The following is a 17,116-nucleotide window of genomic DNA, read 5'->3' as shown; positions in this document are numbered from 1 at the left end:
ACTTAGGTTCTTTTCATTTCTTGGCTACAAAACTTGAATGCAGATATCTCTTCGAGATCCTGTTTCCATTTTCTTTGGATATATACTCAGAAGTGAGATTGCTGAATCATATAGTAGCTATTTTGGGGATTTTGAGGAAATTCCATACTGTTTTCCTTAGTGGCTGCACCAATATGCATTCTTACCAATAATTCATGAGGGTTCACTTTTCTCAACAGTCTGAGGATTTGTTATTTCTTGTCCTTTTGATGATAGCCGTTCTAACAGGTATGAGGTGACATCTCATTGTAGTTTTGATTTTCATTTCCATGATGATTAGTGATGTTGAGTACCTTTTCATGTACCTGTTGGCTCTTTGTATATCTTTGGAAAGATGTTTATTCAACTTCTTTGCACATTTTTTTATTATTATGTTATGTTAATCACCATACATACATCATTAGTTTTTGATGTAGTGTTCCATGATTCATTGTTTGCATATAACACCCAGTGCTCCATGCAGAATGTGCCCTCTTTAATACCCATCACCAGGTTAACCCATCCTCCTACCCCCCTCCCCTCTAGAACCTTCAGTTTGTTTTTCAGAGTCCATCGTCTCTCATGGTTCATCTCCCCCTCCGATTTCCCCCCTTCATTCTTCCCCCCCTACTATCTTCTTCTTTTTTTTTTAACATATAATGTATTATTTACTTCAGAGGTACAGATCTGTGATTCAACAGTCTTGCACACTTCACAGCACTCACCATAGCACATACCCTCCCCAATGTCTATCACCCAGCCACCCCATCCCTCCCACCCCCACCACTCCAGCAAACCTCAGTTTGTTTCCTGAGATTAAGAATTCCTCATATCAGTGAGGTCATATGATACATGTGTTTCTCTGATTGACTTATTTCGCTCCGCATAATACTCACCAGTTCCACCCATGTCATTGCAAATGGCAATATTTCATTCTTTTTGATGGCTGCATAATATTCCATTATATACATATACCACATCTTCTTTATCCATTCATCTGTCAATGGACATCATGGCTCTTTCCACAGTTTGGCCATTGTGGACGTTGCTTCTATAAACATCAGGGTGCACATAGCCCTTCGGATCCCTACATTTGCATCTTTGGGTTAAATACCCGGTAGTGCAATTGCTAGACCATATGGTATCTCTATTTTCAACTTTTTGAAGAACCTCCATACTGTTTTGCAGATTGGCTGCACCAGCTTGCATTCCCACCAGCAGTGTAGGAGGGTTCCCCTTTCTCCGTATCCCTGCCAACATTTGTCATTACCTGACTTGTTAATTTTAGCCATTCTGACTGGTGTGAGGTGATATCTCATTGAGGTTTTGATTTGGATTTCCCTGATGCCGAGCGATGTTGAGCACTTTTTCATGTGTTTGTTGGCCATTTGGATGTCTTCTTTGGAAAAATGTCTGTTCATGTCTTCTGCCCATTTCTTGATTGGATCATTTGTTCTTTGGGTGTTGAGTTTAAGAAGGTCTTTATAGATTTTGGATACTAGCACTTTATCTGATATGTCATTTGCAAATATCTTCTCCCATTCTGTTGGTTGTCTTTTGATTTTGTTGACTGTTTCTTTTGCTCTGCAAAAGCTTTTTATCTTGATGAGGTCCCACTAGTTCATTTTTGCCCTTCCTTCCCTTGCCTTTAGTGATGTTTCTAGGAAGAAGTTGCTGTGGCTGAAGTCGAAGAGGTTGCTGCCTGTGTTCTCCTTTAGGATGTTGATGTACTCCTGTCTGACACTGAGGTCTTTCAACCATTTGAGTCTATTTTTGTGTGTGGTGTAAGGAAATGGTCCAGTTTCATTCTTCTGCATGTGGCTGTCCAATTTTCCCAACACCATTTGTTGAAGAGACAGTCTTTTTCCATTGGACATTCTTTCCTGCTTTGTCAAAGATTAGTTGACCATGGAGTTGAGGGTCCATTTCTGGGCTCTCTATTCTGTTCCTTTGTTCTATGTGTCTGTTTTTGTGCCAGTACCATACTGTCTTAATGATGACAGCTTTGTAATAGAGCTTGAAGTCCAGAATTGTGATGCCACCAGCTTTGCTTTTCTTTTTCAACATTCCTCTGGCTATTTGAGGTCTTTTCTGGTTCCATACAAATTTTAGGATTATTTGTTCCATTTCTTTGAAAAAGTAGATGGTATTTTGATGGGGATTGCATTGAATGTGTAGATTGCTCTAGGTAGCATTGACATCTTCACAATATTTGTTCTTCCAATCCATGAGCAGGGAACGTTTTTCCATTTCTTTGTGTCTTCCTCAATTTCTTTCATGAGTATTTTATAGTTTTCTGAGTATAGATCCTTTGCCTCTTTGGTTAGATTTATTCCTAGATATCTTATGGTTTGAAGTGTGTAATTGTAAATAGGATCGACTCCTTAATTTGTCTCTCTTCTGTCTTGTTGTTGGTGTATAGGAATACCACTGATTTCTGAGCATTGATTTTATATCCTGCCACTTTACTGAATTCCTGTATGAGTTCTAGCAGTTTTGGGGTGGAGTCTTTTGGGTTTTTCACATAAAGTATCATATCATCTGCAAAGAGTGAGAGTTTGACTTCTTCTTTGCCAATTTGGATGCCTTTGACTTCTTTTTGTTGTCTGATTGCTATGGCTAGGACTTCTAATACTATGTTGAATAGGAGTGGTGATAGTGGACATCCCTGCCGTGTTCCTGACCTTAGGGGGAAAGCTCTCGGTTTTTTCCTCATTGAGAATGATATTCGCTGTGGGTTTTTAATAGATGGCTTTTATGATATTGAGGTACGTACCCTCTATGCCTATACTCTGAAGAGTTTTGACCAAAAAAGGATGCTGTACTTTGTCAAATGCTTTTTCTGCATCTATTGAGAGGATCATATGGTTCTTGTTCTTTCTTTTATTAATGTATTGTATCACGTTGATTGATTTGCGGATGTTGAACCAACCTTGCAGCCCAGGGATAAATCCCACTCGGTCATGGTGAATAATCCTTTTAATGTACTGTTGGATCCTATTGGCTAGTATTTTGGTGAGAATTTTTGCATCCATGTTCATCAAGGATATTGGTCTGTAATTCTCCTTTTTGATGGGGTCTTTGGTTTTGGGATCAAGGTAATGGTGGCCTCATAAAATGAGTTTGGAAGTTTTCCTTCCATTTCTATTTTTTGGAACAGTTTCAGAAGAATAGGTATTAATTCTTCTTGAAATGTTTGGTAGAATTCCCCTGGAAAGCCATCTGGCCCTGGGCTTTTGTTTGTTGGGAGATTTCCGATTACTGCTTCAATTTCCTTAGTGCTTATAGGTCTGTTCAGGTTTTCTATTTCTTCCTGATTCAGTTTTGGTAGTTGATACATCTAGGAATGCATTTCTTCCAGATTATCTAATTTGCTGGCATATAGTTGCTCGTAATATGTTCTTATAATTGTTTGTATTTCTTTGGTGTTGGTTGTGATCTCTCCTCTTTCATTCATGATTTTGTTGATTTGGGTCATTTCTCTTTTCTTTTTGATAAGTCTGGGTAGGGGTTTATCAATCTTATTGATTCTTTCAAAGAACCATTTTCTTGTTTCGTTGATCTGTTCTACTGTTCTTTCGGTTTCTATTTCATTGATTTCTGCTCTGATCTTTATTATTTCTCTTCTCGTGCTCAGTTTAAGCTTTATTTGCTGTTCTCTCTCCAGCTCCTTTAGGTGTAGGGTTAGGTTGTGTATTTGAGACCTTTCTTGTTTCTTGAGAAAGGTTTATTGCTATGTACTTTCCTCTTAGGACTGCCTTTGCTGTATCCCAAAGATTTTCAACAGTTGTGTTTTCATTTTCATTTGTTTTCATGAATTTTTAAAATTCTTCTTTAATTTCCTGGTTGACTCATTTGTTCTTTAGTAGGATGCTCTTTAACCTCCATGTGTTTGAGTTCTTTCTGACTTTCCTCTGGTGATTGAGTTCTAGTTTCAAAGCACTGTGGTCTGAAAATATGCAGGGAATGATCCCAGTCTTTTGGTACCAGTTGAGACCTGATTTGTGACCTAGGATGTGATCTATTCTGGAGAATGTTCCATGGGCACTAGAGAAGAATGTGTATTCTGTTGCTTTGGGATGGAATGTTCTGAATATATCTGTGAAGTCCATTTGGTCCAGCGTGTCATTTAAAATCTTTATTTCCTTGTTGATCTTTTGCTTAGATGATCTGTCCATTTCAGTGAGTGGGGGGTTAAAGTTCCCCGCTATTATTGTATTGTTGTCGATGTGTTTCTTTGATTTTGTTATTAATTGTCTTATATAATTGGCTGCTCCCATGTTAGGGGCATAGATATTTACAATTGTTAGATCTTCTTGTTGGATAGACCCTTTAAGTAGGATATAGTGTCCTTCCTCATCTCTTATTACAGTCTTTGGTTTAAAATCTAATTTGTCTGATATAAGGATTGCCACCCCAGCTTTCTTTTGGTGTCCATTAGCATGGTGAATGGTTTTCCACCCCTTCACTTTCAATCTGGGGGTTTCTTTGGGTGTAAAATGAGTGTCTTGCAGACAGTATATCAATGGGTCTTGTATTTTTATCCAATCTGATAGCCCGTGTGTTTTGATTGGGGCATTTAGCCCATTTACATTCAGGGTAACTAATGAAAGATATGAATTTAGTGCCATTGTATTCCCTGTAAGGTGACTGTTACTGTATATTGTCTCTGTTCCTCTCTGGTCTATGTTTCTTTTAGCCTCTCTCTTTGCTTAGAGGACCCCTTTCAATATTTCTTGTAGGGCTGGTTTCATGTTTGCAAATTCTTTTAGTTTTTGTTTGTCCTGGAAGCTTTTTATCTCTCCTTCTATTTTCAATGACAGTCTAGCTGGATATAGTATTATTGGCTGCATATTTTTCTCATTTAGTGCTCTGATATATCATCCCAGATCTTTCTGGCCTGCCAGGTCTCTGTAGATAGGTCTGTTGCCAATCTAATGTTTCTACCATTGTAGGTTACAGATCTCTTCTCCCGAGCTGCTTTCAGGATTTTCTCTTTGTCTCTGAGACTTGTAAGTTTTACTATTAGATGTCGGGGTGTCGACCTATATTTATTGATTTTGAGAGGGGTTCTCTGTGCCTCCTGGATTTTGATGCCTGTTTCCTTCCCCAAATTAGGGAAGTTCTCTGCTATAATTTGCTCCAATATACCTTCTACCCCTCTCTCTCTTTCTTCTTCTTCTGGGATCCCAATTATTCTAATGTTGTTTTGTCTTATGGTATCACTTATCTCTCGAATTCTGCCCTCATGATCCTGTAGTTGTTTATCTCTCTTTTTCTCAGCTTCTTTATTTTCCATCATTTGGTCTTTTATATCACTAATTCTCTCTTCTGCCTCATTTATCCTAGCAGTTAGAGCCCCCATTTTTGATTGCACCTCATTAATAGCCTTTTTGATTTCGACTTGGTTAGATTTTAGTTCTTTTATTTCTCCAGAAAGGGTTTCTCTAATAACTTCCATTTTTTTTCAAGCCCAGCTAGTATCTTTAAAATCATCATTCTGAACTCTAGTTCTGACATCGTACTAATGTCCATATTGAGTAGGTCCCTGGTAGTTGGTACAGCCTCTTGTTCTTTTCGTTGAGGTGATTTTTTCTGTCTTGTCATTTTGTCCAGAGGAGAATAGTTGAATGAGAGAACAAAATGCTAACAGGGTAACAACAACCCCAGAAAAATATGTGCTAAACAAATCAGAAGAGACCCAAAACCAGGGGAAAAGAAAGGGAAAGAAAGAAAAAAGGAAAAGAAAAAAAAGAAAAAGAAAAAGATAAAAACAAACAAAAACAGAATATGATCAAATATGATCAGGCTGGTGCATAGATCGGTGCCACACACTATATTTTTCGTGTATTTTGGTCTGTTAGAAGAAAGTGCCTCCCAAAATTTTAAAGAAAGAAAAACTTATATATGTACAAAAATAAGAGTTAATATGATGAAGGGATGGAATATGACTGTAAAGATGAAAATTATAAAAGATTTTATAAAAGGAATCGGTAAGAAGTTGTTTGAAAAAAGAAAGAAGAGGATTAAAAAAAAAAAAAGGAATAAAAAGGGAGAGAATGTGATCAGGCAGGAGACCAGAACAAAGCCATAACATTCTAACATTCTAACAATTCTAACATTGATCTGTTAGAAGAAACTGTATCTCAAAATTTTAATGAGAGAACAACTTATATATACATGCCAAAAATAAGGGTAACTACTATGAAGGGATAGAATATGACTCTAAAAATGAAAAACAAAAATGTTTTTTTAAAAAAGGAATTGATAAGATGTTGGTTGAAAAAGGGAAAAAGAAAAATTCAAAAAAAAAAAAAGACGGTTAAGAAAAAATTAACTTTGAAAGACTAATCATGGTAAAAAAGCCATGAATTCTATATGCAGTATTCCCCTAGCGCTGGAGTTCTGCCGTTCTCATTGATTGGTAAACTTGGTCTTGGCTGGCTGTTCCTGCTGGTCTTCTGGGAGAGGGGCCTGTTGCCGTGGTTCCCAAATGTCTTTGCCGCAGGCGGAATTGCCCCACCCTTGCCAAGGGCTGGGCTAAGTAATCTGCTGGGGTTTGCTCTCAGGAGCTTTTGTTCCCTGCAAGCTTTCCAATCGGCTTTGGAGTACGAGAGTGAAAATGGCGGCATCCCAATCTCTGCCCCAGAGGAGCTGAGAACTCGGGGCCCCGCTCCTCAGTGAGCCCCCAGAGAGAAGCAGTCAATCACTCCCGTCTCCCTGGTCTCCGGCCGCACTCCATGCTCACCCGGCCTGTGACCAAGCGTTTCTATCTCTGGCTCACGACCCCGTGTGGAGTCTCCAAACCCAGCAGATCCCTGCGGTGCGCTCCCGCGCCGCTTCTCCCGGGGGAGGAAGGGGGTGTCCCCGGATCTGCCACTTGTTGGGTCCCTGCTGGAGGAGCAGTGGCCCAATTGTGCTGCGGATCATGGTTTATGGCAACCCCGAGCTGAGAGCCCGCGCCTCGGCTCCATCTCTGCAGCTGGCTTCCCTGTTCTGATATCTGGGAGCTCTGCCACACTCAGGCACCCCCGGTCTTTCTGTGACCCTGAGGGTCCTGAGACCCCACTGTCCCGCGAGGGTTCCACCCCCCACTTAGCCACTGGAGCAATGTCCCTCAGCGGAGCAGACTTCTAAAAGTTCCGATTTTGTCCTCTGTGGCTCTATCACTTGCCAGAAGCCGCCGACGGAGGCCCCCTCCCCCACCATCTATCCTCCAAAATATCGCCTCGGATTCACTTCTCCGCACGTCCTACCTTCCAGAAAGTGGTCGCTTTTCTATTCAGAGAGTTGCTGCTATTCTTTTCTTTGATCTCCTGTTGAGTTCGTAGGTGTTCAGAATGGTTTGATCCCTATTCAGCTGAATTCCTGAGACCAGATGAAATCCAGGTCTCCTACTCCTCTGCCATCTTGCACCACCCCAATTTCTTTTTCTATATCTTTTGTGTATTTACCAGATGTTTTTCTTTGTGGTTGCTATGAGACTTACATAAAATACCTTAGAGTTAGGGCGCCTGAGTGGCTCAATCAGTTAAGCATCCAAATCTAGATTAGGCTCAGGGGAATTCAATTATATATTTGCCTTTATCAGTGTGTTTTGTTGTCTATATGTCTTCACTATGCTGATTAGTATCCTCTAATAACAATTTGAAGAGCTCCCTTTAGAATTAATTTTAATTAATTAATTTTAAGTCTTCACATTTCTAGAGGCTGTCATTTCACCCAGTTTTACTGACTGGCTACTTCAGAAAAAGATCTTCACCTGTCAGCCCAGCTAGAGATTCTGGGGGGTCTCTCAGACCTTTCCTAAGGACACACACCTTCTCCATTCTTCTGGATCCTTAAGGTGAAAGTCTTAGGATTATGTGTCTTCTCTCAATCCCACAAAAACAGACAGAATTCTGAAATCCTGCCATTTATGGGTATGGTTTGCCCTATATAACCAAATTAAGGGTAAATGAGTGTCTTAGTTTTGCCCTTTGCAACGTTGAGCATCTGCCTTCGGCTCAGGTCATGATCCCAGCTTCCTGGGATCGAGACCCGCATCGGGCTCCCTGCTCAGCAGGAAGCCTGCTTCTCCCTCTTACACTCCGCCTGCTTGTGTTCCCTCTCTCACTGTCTCTCTCTCTGTCAAATAAATAAATAAAATCTTAAAAAAAAAATACCATAGAGTGGCTTAGATAACAAATATTTTTTCTCACGGTTCTAGGGGCTGGGAAGTCTAAGATGAAAGCAGTGGCAGATATGGTATCCAGTGAAAGCCCACTTCCTGGCTTGTAGACAGTGGCCTTCTCACTATATTCTCACATGGGAGGGCCAGAGGGAGAGAGATGTTTGTAACAACTTTATTCATAATTGCCAACACTGGGAAGCAACAAAGATGCCATTCAATAGGTAAATGGCTGAATAAAATGAGGTGCACCCAAACACGAATATTATTCAGTGCTAAAAAGAATGAGCTATCAAGCCATGAAAAGACTAAGAGGAAACTGTAATACATATTGCAAAGTGAAAAAAACCCTTGAAAGGCTATATACTGTGCAATTCCAACTGTGATTTTCTGAAAAAGGCAGACACTGTAGAGACACTAAAAAATACAAGTGGTTGTCATGATTTAGAGGGTAGGGAGGATGAATACACAGAACACAGAGAAATTTTAGGGCAGAGAAACCAATCTGTATGATTCTTTAGTGTTGGATATATGTCATTATATTTTGTTCAAACCTATTGAATGCACAACACCTAAAATGAACCGTGTGTAAACTATGGACTTTGGGTGATAATTGTGTGTCAGTATAGGTTCATCACTTATAACAAATGTAACAGGCTGGTGGGAATGTTGATAATGAGATAAAGGCTATGCACAGGTGGGGTTAGGAGGTATATGGGAAATCTCTGAACCTCCCTCTCAAGTTTGCTATAACATAAAACTGCCCTAAAAAAAGTCCTAAAATATGAAAAAAAACACCCTTATTATAATAAATGGATATTTAATTTTATCAAATACATCATCAATATTGTGGTATTTCTCCTTAAAACAGGGAATGGAGTCAATTACATTAACTGGTTTTAATTACACTCCTCAATTACATCTTTTTGTTGCCATCTGTTTCCTGCCACATCTAAATATTTCTCTAGAACTTTTCATGAGTCAAATCTTCTATTCACTGTCTTTTGAGTTCTTCCCAAATGTTCCCTCCTCCCTCCCAATTTCTTTCACCTTTTCCTCACCCTAGAGTCCCACCTTTCTTCTAAGAACTGGTTCTCTTCTCCCTTAACTAGACATAATATGGAAATGTGGAAGCAATTGTTTCTAAGAATGTTTTGGAACTTCTTTGGGATGATTTCAAGGAAACGCAGAATGGATTCAAGTTTGTTTCCATCGGCCTAAGATTGCTCTAATTTTAGTCACTCCACTCATTTCTTCTACCTGTTCATGCTTTGGGTTAAGATCCATTTGTATAAACTGACTTCGAATAATTGTTTATCGTTTATATATTCTTATGTTCTCTGATCCTCATTTTCTAAAACAAATTTTACCCATTCATTTTTTGCCTTTATTTTATAACAACCTCAAATAGAAACATGGTTTCTTTCTTAGCCTGTGTGCTAGAAATATTAGAAATATCAAAGGAGAAAAATAATACACATCAATAAATATAAGGCCCAAAAAATAAGAATTCAAGGAGACAATAAAAATACAAACCAAGAAACTGGAGGAAAAACTACATTTTTTCTAGTCACACAAGTTTGGTTTCACTCCATTCCAGGGCCCCCAGTATTACCCTGGACTCAGCTAGACAACAAGTCAGTGCACCATTGACATAAGGTAAATATGAAGGTTTGCTGGATAATATACAAATGTATCACTGCTACTAAAACAAATTTTAAAACATCTTATGAGTGGCTAAAGAGCAACCTTGGCACTATTGAAAAACAGCTTTACATTTTGCTAAAAATGTCATAGCATCAGACTTACCAGATACCAGGATATTGACAGAGATCAGTACTCTCAAAGCTGAACTCCTCCCCAGAGTATGCATTTGGAGTGGTTAGCCACTGACTAGCCACGGACAGGAAATGTCACTGAGTTTTGTTGAGCGATAAACGAAAAAAGACAATACTTATGATTCATTGGTTCTCCCATAGTGCTGAGGTGATAAAATAAATTATATAGCAATTTATTTAGAAAGCAGCATTTTGAGAAACATAAATTGCATATGGTAAAATGCACAAATCTTTAGTGTAAAGCTTGATGAGTTTTTACGTATGTATGAATTCAGATAATCACCTCCAAAACCAAGATAAGACCATTTCCGCTACTCAAGAAGTTTCCATCATGCTACTTCTCTGTCAACAGCCTTCTCCAGAAAGAAACACTACTCTGACATCTATCACCACTTTGCATTTTGAACTCCATATAAATGAAACTGTTCACATAGTTCATTTTTGTAACCCTATATAGTGGCTTTTTGTTCTGACCATGCCATAATTTATAATTCCATTTTGCTGTGGACTTGGATTTTTCAGTTCAAGAATAACACAAATAAAGCTTCTATGAACATTTCTGTTTTGTACATATCTTTTGGTCTACTTATGCATTTAATGAGTAGGTTAAACAAAATTCCTTGGATGAGAATGTTATTAATGTAATGCCCTACTTGTGTTCATGGGGAAAGGTGGATGCACTTAAAATCTTGCCTGTAAAGCCTGTGTGTGATGGTAGGGCTGCTGAGGTACTCCATGGGTAGTCCAGCAAAGGTGTATTGTGTCCCTTTGAAGAAGGCAAACTGAGAGCCTGTTGAAATAAGCACTGCATGAAACATATTAGATGATGTTACTAATTTTAATAATGCTGGATATTGGGCATGTGGGCTTTAATGGATGCAGCAATGGTATTAAGGTTGCAATAATCTACTATGAGGCACCATTCATTCTTTGCAGGTTTAAGAACAGGCAAATTGAGCTGTCCAATGGAGAAGCAGTGGGACTAATCACCTATTGATTAGGTCTTACAAAATGTTTCAGTCTATCAGAGGGGCCTGTTTTAATTTACATTGAGCCATATTAACTATTTTAACTGAAGGTTACCAGGTCCCATTTTGTCAAATTTAATTGATGACATAATTAATTAATTAATTAATTAATTTAATTCATTTTTTTATTACTTATTGTGTCAGAGTGTGTATGCCTACTATTTTAGTCTGTTCAGGCGACTAAAACAAAACACTTTAGACTGGGTGACATATAAACAAAAGAAATTTATTTCTCATACTTCTGTATGCTGGGAAGTCTAAGAACAAGGCATCAGCAGATTTGGTACCTGTTGAGGACCCGCTTCCTAGTTCATAGAACAATTTTACATTGTATTCTCACACGGTAGAAGGGAGGAGCTAGCTCTCTAGGATTTCTTTTCTAAGGGCATTCATCCCATTCATGAAGGTTCTGTTTCTATGACCTAATCAGCTCCCAAAGGCCACACCTCCAAATACCATCTTTTGGAAAAATAGGTTTCAATATATAAATTTGCCTGCAAATATGCAGTCTACAGAAGACTGAAAACACAACTTAAGGCTGGACCATGGAAAGTGTGGCTCAAGTGGCCTATTGGTCCCATTGCCTTAAGGTGGCTCCCACTTGGGCTAGTATCTAGCCAATGGAGTTTAGCCATTTAGGACTGTTGTTTCTTTTTTCTTAATCTTCCAATACCAAGAAAATTTGGGTAAGGAAAAATATGGAAACCACCAGCAGACACAGCAGCAAGCTGCAAGGTTAAAGCTCCCACTTAACAACAGGCAGCAGTTCTTATCCAAGCTCTTCTCCTGGTGGTTTGGAGTAAACTGGTATGCCAAGAGCAGACCCCAAAAAGCTATGCAAGAGTCATGGCCATGCTTTCTTGCTCACAGTGCCAAATGTTTTATAAGATTGAAAGATTTTTTTTTTTTATGGTGGAACACAACAGATGACACTCAGAATAGATCAAAGGCAGTTTCTGTGACAATTCCAAATGAAAGAAGGCTGCCATACAGAGCCACACAGAGGATGAACCAGGTTCAAGGTAACAGTGAGAACCGTAGGGAGAAGCTTATGCCTGGCAGGTAGAGCAGAGTTCACTAGATTTCCTAGTTTCCCATGCATTGGTTACTTTGCTCCTTTTTAAAAATTTTTATTATATTTAAATTCAATTAATTAACATAGTATATCATTCATTAGTTTCAGAGGTAAAATTCAGTTATTCATCCATTGCATATAACACCCAGTGCTCATTACATCACGTGCCCTCCTTAATGCCCATCACCCAGTTACCCCAACCCCCACCCAACCTCCCCTCCAGCAACCCTCAGTTTGTTTCCTATAGTTAAGAGTCATTATGGTTTGTCTCCCTCTCTGATTTCATCTTATTTTATTTTTTTCTCCCTTCCCCTATGTTCATCTGTTTTGTTTTTTAAACTCCACATGAGTTGAATCATGTGATAATTTTCTTTCTCTGATCGACTTATTTCACTTAGCATAATATCCTCTAGTTCCATCCACATCGTTGCAAATGGTAAGATTTCATTTTCTTTGAGGGTTGAGTAATATCCCATTATATATATATATAGATTGATATATAGATATATAGATATATAGATCACACTTTCTTTATCCATTCATCTGTCAATGGACATCAGGGCTCTTTCCATGTTTTGGCTATTGTGGACATTGTTGCTATAAATATTGGGGTGCAGGTATCCCTTCAGTTCACTGCATTTTTTGGGTAAATACCTAGTAGTGCAATTGCTGGGTCATGGGGTAGCTCTATTTTCAACTTTTTGAGGAACCTCCATACTGTTTTCCAGAGTGGCTGCACCAGCTTGCATTCCCACCAACAGTGTAGGATGGTTCCCCTTTCTCTGCATCCTCACCAAAATCTGTCATTTCCTGACTTGTTAATTTTAGCCATTCTGACTGGTTTGAGGCGGTATCTCATTGAGGTTTTGATTTGGATTTCCCTGATGCTGAGCGATGTTGAGCACTTTTTCATGTGTCTGTTGGCCATTTGGATGTCTTCTCTGGAAAAATGTCTGTTCATGTCTTCTGCCCATTTCTTGATTGGATTAGTTGTTCTTTGGGAGATGGGTTTGATAAGTTCTTTATAGACCTTGGATACTAGCCCTTTATCTCATAAGACATTTGCAAATATCTTCTCCCATTCTGTAGGTTGTCTTTTGGCTTTGTCGACTGTTTCCTTAAGTGTGCAAAGGATTTTTATCTTGATGAACTGGCTAATTTGAATAATTCCTTGGCCCCAGGACACAAAGGCTGTCCCTAGTTATCTGGTGTTTGTCCTGTGGCAATTAGGGCAGGTGCATGGTGGCCCCAAGTGGGAATCCTAACAAGGAAGTGGTTGAGAGGTAGACTTAATCAAGCGCTTAAGAGGGGGAACTAACTGGCTTCTAGCAAGGAACTTAAAACTAAATAAAAAGAGCATTTAAAAAAAAAAACTGTCAAATAGATCTCAGAAAGAACCAACCCTGCTGATGCCATGATCTTAGACTTCTAGCCTTCAGAACTGTGACAGTAATTTCTGTTGATTCAGCTACTTAGTTGTGGTACTTTGTTAAGGGAGCCTTAGAAAACTAATACACTTCCAAGCTAATAGTGCCATTTTTCATTCCTACCATTGCAGAGAGCCAGTTACACACATCCTCACCATATCTGCCAAGACAATTTGCCACATCTTACATCTCAACTGAGATTAGCCACAGTTCAAGTGGTCAACAGTCCTTGTGGCTGCCAACTAACACATTGTACACCATAATTCTAGAGTATTATTTGTTGTTATGGTCATTAGGATGCTCTAAAATTTTTTTGACAAAGGAACAATATACCTAATCCTTTCTCAGAACTTGAGAATATTGCAAAAAATGTTATTCTGAATTATTCTTCAACATACAATTTTAAACAGTAGAGATGCAGTTTACAATACAGCCATCAAAATATACATAAATTTTGAATTCTTCTGGAATTATTTACTCAAAATCTGCAGTAGAACTTAAATAAGTTTATGCATGACTTTGATAACAACAGACCATAGAAGAAGGAGGAGGAGGAGGAGGAGAGAGAAAGAAAATTCCATTCTCTTTAAGTTTCCTTAAAGTTTCTCTTTTTAATTTTTTCTCTTCCAGCTATGGGTAACTAAAGTGCATTTATCAATCACTTTTACAATCAATTGTCTTAGTCCACTAGAGCTACTATAGGAAAATATCACAAACTTTGTACCAGCAGTGTTCTAGTAAGGCTTCTCTTTCTGGCTAAAAGACAGCTGCCTTCTTGTCATGTTTTTGGATGGCTTTCTTCTGTGTATGTCCTTGAGTGAGATATGCTTCTTCTGTCTCTTCCTCCTTTAAGAATAATAGTTAGATTAAGACCCCATCCTTATGACCACATTAAAGACCTACTTCCTAACACATTGGGGATAGAGCTTCAATATATCTATTGCCATAACACAAACTTGTGATAAAAACTCTCAGAAAAATAGCAGTAAAGGAAACTTCCCCATTTTGATAAAAGGCATCTATAAAAACCTACAGCTCACCTTATAATTAAATGTGGAAGACTGAATGTTTTCCATCTTAGGTAGTGAACAAGGCAAGGATCCTATTCTCAAAACTTTTATTCACATAGTGTTGAAAGTTCTAGCCAGTGCAATAAGGCAAGAAAACTAAATGAAGAGCATACAGATGAGAAAGAAAAGAAATCTTTTCCTATTTGAAGATAACATGAGAGAACTGCTTTATATCTTGGTCAATATCAATATAATAGTTGTTATTATAGTACACTTTTACAAAATGTTACTATTGGAGAAAACAGGGTTAAGTCATATAGGTTCTCTAGATTATTTCTTCTTTTTTTAAGTAGGCTCCATGTCCAGGATAGAGACCAAGGAAGGGCTTGAACTCACAAAACTGAGATCAACACCTGAGCTGAGATTAAGAGTCAGACCACTAACCAACTGAGCCACCTAAGCACCCTATCTCTAGCTTATTTTTTACAACTGCTTGTGAATCTGCAATCATCTCAAAATAAAAAATAAAATTTAATTTAAAGTGAAAATATTTTTAAAAATTCCATTCTCTTATTTGTAAGATTGCCTAAAATATTTCTCCTCAAGTGTTATAAGAAACTAAAGTGTACCTTTTTTTATTGTGGCAAATATGCATAACTTAAATTTTACCAGTTTACCTATTTAAAGTATACAATTCAGTAGCATTTGGTACATTCACAGTGTAAAGAAACCATCACCACTACCACATTCCAGGGGATTTTAATCATCCTAAAAGGAAACTCCGTACTCATAAGTACTCACCCCACAGCCCCTGGCAATCACTAATCTGCTTCCTGTCTCTATGTATATGCCTATTCTAGATATTTCAGACAAAAGGAATCATACAGTATGTGGCATTTTGTGTCTGGATTTGTTCGTGTCCCATAGTGTTTTAAAAGTTTATCTGTGTTGTGGCATGTGTCAGTACTACTTTTCTTTACATGACTCAATGATATTCCATTGTAGAGATCTACCACTTTTTTGTATACATCCAACAACTGATGAGCTTTTGCATTGTTTCCTATTTTGGCTATTGTGAATAGTTCTGCTATGAACATTAGTATACAAGTTTTTGTTTGAACACCTGTTTTCAATTCTCTTGGCTATATACCTATAAGTGAAATTGCTGACCAATGTGTAATTCTATATTTAACTTATTATGCACTTGCCAAATTGTTGTTCATCATGACAACACCATTGTACATTTCTACTAACAATACATGAGAGCTCCAATTCCTCCACATCCTTGCCCACACTTGTTATTTTCATTATTATTTGCCTCCCTAGTTGATGTGAAGTCGTATCTCATTGTAGTTTTGATTTGCATTTTCCTAATAACAAATAACATTGACCATCTCATCATGTGTTTATTGGGTATTTGTAAATCTTCCTTGCAAAAATGCCTATTCAAGTCTTTCATCCATTTTTTAATTGGGTTGTTGAATTTTGAGTAGTAAAATTTTTTTTATATATCTCAACCCTTGAATCTTACCAGATATATCATTTGCAATTACCTTTTTCACATTCTTTGGGTTGTTTTCCACTCTTGATAATGTACTATGATTCACAAAACTGTGTACACAAAATTTGTTAATTTTGATGAACTCTAATTTCTCTGGGTTTTCTTTGGAGCTTGTGTTCTTGATGCCATATCTAAAAATCATTGCCAAATCTAAAGGTAGTAGAAACATTTCTAAGAGTTTAAACATTTTACCAATCATACTTAGGACGTTGATCTATTTGGGGTTAGTTTTTGAATATGGTGTCAGATAAAGACCCACCTTCATTCTTTTGCAGGTGATGATCCAGTTTGTTCACTTGTTGGAGAGACTATTCTTACCCCAGTGAATGGTCTTGATGCTTTTGTTGAAAATTAATGAGCCCTAAAAGTGTGGTTTTATTTGTCGACTCTAAATTCTTTTCCATTGGTCTGCATACCTATGCTTTGGCCAGTACCAACATGTTTGGTTGTTATAGCTTTGTAAGAAGTTTTAAAATTGGGAATGTTAATTCTCCAAATTTATACTTATTTTTCAATATTGTTTTGATTATTCGGAGTTCTTAAAATTCCACATGAATTTGAGTTTTTTCCATTTCACCCCAAAAAAAGCCATGGGATTTTGATAGAGATTGCATTGAATATGTAGATCTCTTTGAGTAATATTGCCATTTTATCAATACTGTCTTTAATCCAAGAATGTAGGACATCTTTCCATTTATTTATATATTTTTATATTCTTTTAGCAATGTTTTACAATTTTCAGTGCATGTTTTGCAACTCTTTGGTTAAATTTATTCCTCAGTATCTTACTCTTTTTGATGCTACTGTAAATGGAATAGTTTTCTTAATTTCTTTTTCAGGTTGTTCATTGCTAATTTCTGCATGTTGGCTTTGATTTTGTATCCTGGAACTTTGTTGAATTTGTTTATTAACCCTAATTGTATTGGGGATGGGGGTTGGTAGAATGCTTAGGATTTTCTATATATAAGATCATGTCATATGTGAAGAGA

At 37.7% G+C, this 17,116-nt stretch overlaps 1 protein-coding gene across 1 annotated transcript in view; it reads right to left on the bottom strand.

Moving 5' to 3' along the window:
* Window positions 1-10,066, bottom strand: part of LOC113918073 (cell surface glycoprotein CD200 receptor 1-like) — a 36,145-nt gene extending 26,079 nt beyond the window's left edge. Inside the window, exon 1 of the mRNA XM_027586257.2 lies at window positions 9,998-10,066. Coding sequence (XP_027442058.2) covers window positions 9,998-10,061 — 64 coding nt within the window. The 5' untranslated portion in view covers window positions 10,062-10,066. The remainder of the gene's footprint in view (window positions 1-9,997) is intronic.
* Between the last annotated feature and the right edge of the window lie 7,050 nt (window positions 10,067-17,116).

This window comes from Zalophus californianus, chromosome 1, assembly GCF_009762305.2.
Source record: "Zalophus californianus isolate mZalCal1 chromosome 1, mZalCal1.pri.v2, whole genome shotgun sequence".
Taxonomy (NCBI): domain Eukaryota; kingdom Metazoa; phylum Chordata; class Mammalia; order Carnivora; family Otariidae; genus Zalophus; species Zalophus californianus.
Note: the sequence above shows the minus strand (reverse complement) of the source record. Positions and strands in the feature narration are given on the sequence as shown.